At 48.6% G+C, this 6321-nt stretch overlaps 1 protein-coding gene across 7 annotated transcripts in view; it reads left to right on the top strand.

Moving 5' to 3' along the window:
* The window catches only part of LOC125949226 (uncharacterized), a 158121-nt gene that overhangs the window by 126742 nt on the left and 25058 nt on the right, over positions 1 to 6321 (top strand). For all 7 annotated transcript variants that reach the window (XM_049676029.1, XM_049676033.1, XM_049676032.1 and 4 more), the window contains 3 exons: positions 10 to 237; positions 316 to 719; positions 805 to 951. In XM_049676029.1, the coding sequence (XP_049531986.1) occupies positions 10 to 237; positions 316 to 719; positions 805 to 951 (779 nt within the window). The remainder of the gene's footprint in view (positions 1 to 9; positions 238 to 315; positions 720 to 804; positions 952 to 6321) is intronic.

The following is a 6321-nucleotide window of genomic DNA, read 5'->3' as shown; positions in this document are numbered from 1 at the left end:
TTCGTACAGAGAGGACAAGCATCGTCTTGGGGCAGCGATTGCGGCGTACCTTCAGTATCAGAAGATTTGCGGCTCGAAAATCCCGCAGTCGGGCGGCCAATCGACCTGCTCACTCTCCCCCGGAGGAAGCTCGGACAGTGGCCGCAAAACGCCGACCTGGCTGGATCTGGACATCTACTCGACGCAAAAATTCCTGGAAACTGTCGCCGGGCCACTGCGCATTCCATCGCACAGAAGGTAAGCTATCGGGAGGCGCGATTCGCCTAACTACTCTCGACGATACTAATCGAATCCCTGTTCCGTTGTCGCTTTCAGATACATTCAGTACTTCTCGGGGCTGTTGTCGGGTATGATCAAGATGAACTCATCGTCGCTGTTCCTGAAGGCGATAAGGGTTGAGTCACCGCCCTGTCTGCACTACCGTGCCATAACCGTAAACAGTGAGTGGCGCAGCTTCATTAAGATTTTCGAAGGCGTCCGGTGTCTCTTCACGTCCGACATCTACGTCATTCCGCTCACGACGCGCCATTTTATCTACGAGATCAAGCATCCGCTGCGATTGCGCGGTGATATCCTGGTGCGCTGCTATCAGATCATACCGAACAACAACAAACCGAACTTCGAGAAGGAGCTGATCGCATCCGTGCAATTTCACACATGTGCCATAACCGAAAAGGAAGTACAATTCAGGAAGGGAGACTTGGACCTCGCTTGTGATGGTACGGTTTCGTTCGCAGAGGATACTCGTTTCTTTTGTCCAGCGTTAATATGTTTTTCGTATGATTTTGTTTTTCCGCGAAACAGATGAGCGTTTCTCTGGAGAACACAAGATGACGTTCTGCTTCGACACCGTGCCGAACGATCGGCCCATGCTGCTTGTATTCCAGGATCCGCTGGTACGGATAGAACCGATCGTAGAGAACGGAGATCACCTCGAGACGATTAACGAAGGTAATTCAGTGTCTATTATTGCCATATGCTGCTGTATATTGCTGGCGAGGCCAAAAAGCACGATCAGCGATCGACGATCAACGGTCAATTCGAATTATGAGTTCGAATGATTTTGTTGCATAACTGCAGGCGCTACCACTCGACTGCTCGAAAACAGCTCGAAACATTTTTTATGGCACGTTTGAATCGACCGTTTCTGAACGCTTTCTGAAGATTCCCTAAAGTTTTGAGTAAGTCCTAACAAATCAAGCCAGAAAAGGCTCATTGATATGTTTATTCGCTTTATTTTTGAGTCATGCAAACCCTGGCAAACGAGAGTATTAACCTCATAACATCACGGTTTAAATTGTGCTTCTTTTGGCCGTAGAATCGTTTACTACATTTCAGAGTAATTGCGTTCTGCAATAGCAAATGTAATTTGTTTCCACCCTACGGCCAAAACCTTGTCACCTGATGTTCCCCTGCGACAACGAGCAGATGAGTTCGGGCTTTTGCTGCCAAGAAAATGAAACAAAGCTGCTCTCTGCAGGGCGTGCAACTCATATGATATGATTCACGTCTCTCTGTAATCGATCACAACCACCGGATAGCCTGCCGCATGCGGAGGCTTTGTTTGCAAGGGGAAATTAAAACCGACACGGCCCATTTTTACAACGCACACCTTGGACACGCAGGTCGTGGAAAGTGCGCCCGGTGCGTGTAATTAATTCACTTTAATTTATTTGACAAACGTTTGATTTACAACCAAGCGTTCAAGCGTGTGAGAGAGCTATTTTGGGACCTCTACGCGAAGCTACGCGAAGCTACGCGCTTTGAGCATAATGTTGGCTACATCGTGGTGTAGCATCGTGCCAATCGAACCAGTTGTTGTCGTTGGCGGAAGAGATGATTCATCATCATCTACCTACCTGCAATCATTGACCAAACGACTGATTCGTTTTCACTCTATCACCTAGCCAGGGCAATGCTTGATGAGAAAAACAACAAAATGTCGTGGTTTCTGTCCGATGGTACAAATAGAATCAAAATTAAAAAGTAGTTAAGCCATATAGACCATAAATAATACTTGACATGCTTTTTATAGCGCCCTCTCCCGAAACGATCACACTAAAGTTCATACCCCTTTGAACGCACACCACCGCCTAAGCACCAATTCTGCTTCTTCAAAGTGTTGTTTTGTCTAGCGAAAGATGAAAAATCTCCTCAAACGGTGCCCTAGAGTTCGCGTCTCGCATCATCATACGGGGCGCGAGTAGCGTTGGCGCCAACAAGTTTCGGTTCGCTTCGCGGGTGTTATGCAATATGGGAGAAAGAACGGTTTAACGCGCAACGAACCGTGCGAAAAGGGGGAAGTGAGGTATCCATCACTACTGTGACCACTGGTGCCATCACTTCGCGATGTGTGTACTACTGACACGTTTCATTCGTGCGGTGACGTGCTGTCGATGACATCCTTCTTCCCGATTGTAACAGTAACCATCCATCCACCCACCCTATGCACCCTTTCGTCGATAGCTATTACGATCGATTTATTGGAGCGTTAAAGAGCGAAAGGTTACCAGCAGCAGCAGCAGCCTACTGCAGTGCGGGTTGTGTGCTGAGAAGGTTAATTTATTGATTGATTGTTTTATGATCGCTAGTAGGTGTGGCGCGACCATCGACAACGATGATGATGGGTGATGATGTACCATCGATGAAAGAGGATGGAAGGCAGGATTATATGCAGTGAGCGGTACGCTTCCCCCTTTATCCGGTCGTCTATTGGTGGCCTTGATAATCGGATAGTTACGATGTTGCCGCCGGTGGCATGTTCCAGGCTGCTTGCTGACGCCGTATCTTCATCTTTTCCACGGTGTCTAGCGAATCGATAAACGTTGAACGTTTACCGAAGGCGCTTGGTGTAGGCCAATTTGATAGTTCCGTCGAATTAGGTCAAGGGTGTTACAGTAGTGTACTTTATCGATCCTGATTCTAAGGTGGATTAGTGTGATGCGTGGGATTGCAGTTTTGCATAATTTGATTATTTTAAACACTATTCCCCCGCTTCGCTTCGTTTCGCAATGCATGGAAGAAAATTACTGTGAAGCTATGTGTTTCGTTTTCTGTTTTTTTACATTTAACAATCCGCTTGATATTGTGTTTATTTGCTTTATTCCAAATGAATCAAACACTAAGTGAGGACAGGAAATGCGTATCCGTATCGTGTACCACCTATGCATATAGTCAAACCTAACGAGCTACGGTTAAAAATGGTGTTTGGATGGCATATTTTTGGGACCATGATGAGTGTTTATTTACTATTCGCTGCCTTTGAACGTTTGCTTTCATCTCATTTCGTTTGGTTTCTTTTTGTGGAACACGCACCTAAGGGCCTTATTCGATGGTATTCGCGCATGTTACTTATGCTGCGCAAATGGGTCTGTTGGATTCCTGTAACATTTTCCTCTTTTTCCAAAAAGATCTAATGATCGCAGGTATGCTTCCATTGTTTACCACAAAAAAGCGATTTCAAAAGCGAAGCAGTTTACGAGCATGCTCACCATTTGGAGCAAAAGAAACGATTCGCAGTCGTCGTTGGCTCACTTTTCGTCGTCGTTTACGCACTCCAGAGGTGTGTGCGATTCATGGCAAATAAAAGAAAAAACCGCTCAGGAAAAAGCCAAAGAGGAAGGAACCACCTTTCTCGATGCGCCAACAGTGCGCATGGTTGCGACCACGCAGATGCTGCTCGGTTGCGATAGCTGCTCCACTCGTTCGACGACGCACGATGCTCGGATGATGGTCGCGGTCGCCCCCATTGGGAGTGCGTGCCCCCGCGTCATGGCGTTGGCTCTAGGTTTCGGGAGTCGTTCCCTGATCGCGTTCTGGTGCGGTACGCGCGCTGCGTGTTGTGCGGATCATTGTGTGAATCCCGTGCGCGGCTTCGCGACCCCGTGCGTCATCGAAAGTGTGTCACACCTATGTTGCCGTCGTAGAAGAATGCCGCTTTTATCTTGCCGGTCTTACAATCTGCTGATGCGCGCTGCGACGCACACTTGCGCCATATCAGTCCGCGTGTCTCGGGACTCGGTTTATTGAGATATTCGGACTGGCCGGTCTCAGCACAACCGGTGGCCATAGGTCGCCAGCGACAGTGCTGTTATCGATTTGTTTGTGAGGCCTCAAAAAATGCAAGCTGACGTGATCGAACATCGATAGTGTGAAGGGTGTGAAAACGTTCAAGCTGCCGCCCGCGAGTGTTATGATAAGCGGCCGTGTTATCGCGGTGTTTTCATCTAGCGTGTGCTGTTTACACCTGATAAAATGTTTCGCTGTAAGTGTACGCGTGAGGAATGAAGCAATAGTCATCGTGGCTGATACGGGAAAGCGCTTTAAGCCTTCGTCTGCACTGGAAATTAAAGTCAAACCGGGAAAGTCAACGTCAACTGCTGGTTGCTTAGTGAGACACAACCACACCTACTATGTTCTATGCTGCGCGTTAGTCTATTTTCAGCCGGTGTAGAATATTTATGTTGCGCCAGCCCGAATGGCAACAACTGGTACCGCCGGGTGGTACCATCCGCGTGCCTATCGCAATGGTGACGTCAAACCACTTGTTAGTCCGTTGCGAAACGATCGCTGCTTTGGTTTACTCCACACCTTCAATGCAGTGAAGATGTCACGATTTTGGGATACATTGCAGATCGCACTTTATCTGGAGTTTCTGCATTTCTCAGCTTACGAGATGATCGTTATAGCAGTGACTCATTACGGTTTGGATGACAAAATTCAAACACTGATGCTGATGATTTCATTACCGACGCCTTGCGGGGTCCATCTGTGCACCACTTGTACAAACAGAGACGATGGCGGCTGTGATCGAACGAACGATCAATATTCTATAAATACAATAATGCATAAACCCGCTCTTCTTACGGGCCGTCGGGCAGTACGGTACAGTAAAGGTTGCGAAATCGGCTTCATTGTTATTGCTACCCAGAGCACCGACCCAGGACCGTTATTACCGACTGAAAATTCCATTTTCTTTCCCCGCGGGAGGAGGGTCACATATGGGATTTCCTGTCGTGGCCATCTCAACGGCAGTTTACTCCCGCAATGACCGGTTGGCCGGCCGCAGTGCAGAGCAAGAACGAATTTTTGTGCCAAAAGATTTACGATGCCGTCTAGCAGTGCCGGTGAAATGAGATCATGTTTCATGAGGTTCGGAACACGGCCATATGATGTTTTCTCTTGCGCTTTAATAAGCAGTTCAAATCTTATCACAAACGCAAACACATATTATTTTTTTATCCGATCCAGCTTTATGGCTGATGCCGTTAACTTCGTGCCGCTTATGGTGGTAGGTCACAGGATCGACACTTGGTCGGTTGAAATAGGTCGGTGACGCGGTGTCGCTGTCCCACTACCGACCGCTCGCCGGAAGCATTGCAAGAAGAGGGGGAGAAGGGATCGGATCTATTTCGGGAGCAGCGCCAAAAACCAGATTCTTTCGTGGTTCGTGTTTGACTTGAGTCGGGGTGAAGGGAGTTTGTGTGTCTCCGATGCAATGCGATGCGATGCAGAGTCCAGTTCCCGCCTACGTACGCACTCGAATCGACGACCACGACGACCACGCGCACCGAGGGTTTGACTTTAGCTTGCAATCCGTTGCCACCGCGATGGCCTCGCCGCGTATCGGCGGATTGGCGAAAAGGAGAAGGTGTTCGCTCTCGACATCCACGCTCCAGGTCCGCAACAGGTCCGCCATGTCGACGTGGGCCCACCAGCACAGCAAGCACTTTGCATGCAACCGACCGTCCTTATGCTACATGTCTGGCGTCTAGCGTTGTCTATCTGGCGCGTAGGGCTCCGTTGGCCAATGTGGCTCAGTCTGAAGTAGTCGCCCGGCAAGTGATAAGGTGTAGTCCGTTACCCGAGTGACCGCGTACCGAGTGACAGTCTGGATAGTCTCGTCTCACATTCCTCCAAAAATCCCCACGCGACATAATGAATGCGAAGTTCTTCCACGCCGGTGCCCAAATTTTCGATCAACATTTTCTAAATTGAATTCCACGCCTCTCGTTTTCTTCCCTTCCAACCAACCATCCTTTTACCCTGCTGGACGTACTCCTCATCATCAAAAAAAACCCTCGTGGGACGGCTCCCGGATACAAACTTCGTTGGTGGGCTCGACGGGGGTCTTCCTCTTACCCTCCCAAAACCTCGTCTTCTCCGTGGCTCCGTATTGGGGACGAACGTCGATAGGTTGGCCAAAAAAAGGTAAATTGAGTATAACGCCGAGTGTTCGCTTCGCTTCGTCGCTTAATTATGTTTTCGCACTAAACATCATGATGCATAACACGAGTGAGAAGAAGCAGGAAGAGGAAGATG

The sequence above is a fragment of the Anopheles darlingi genome, chromosome 2 (genome assembly GCF_943734745.1).
Source record: "Anopheles darlingi chromosome 2, idAnoDarlMG_H_01, whole genome shotgun sequence".
NCBI lineage: Eukaryota > Metazoa > Arthropoda > Insecta > Diptera > Culicidae > Anopheles > Anopheles darlingi.
This window is presented reverse-complemented; position numbering and strand designations above follow the sequence as displayed.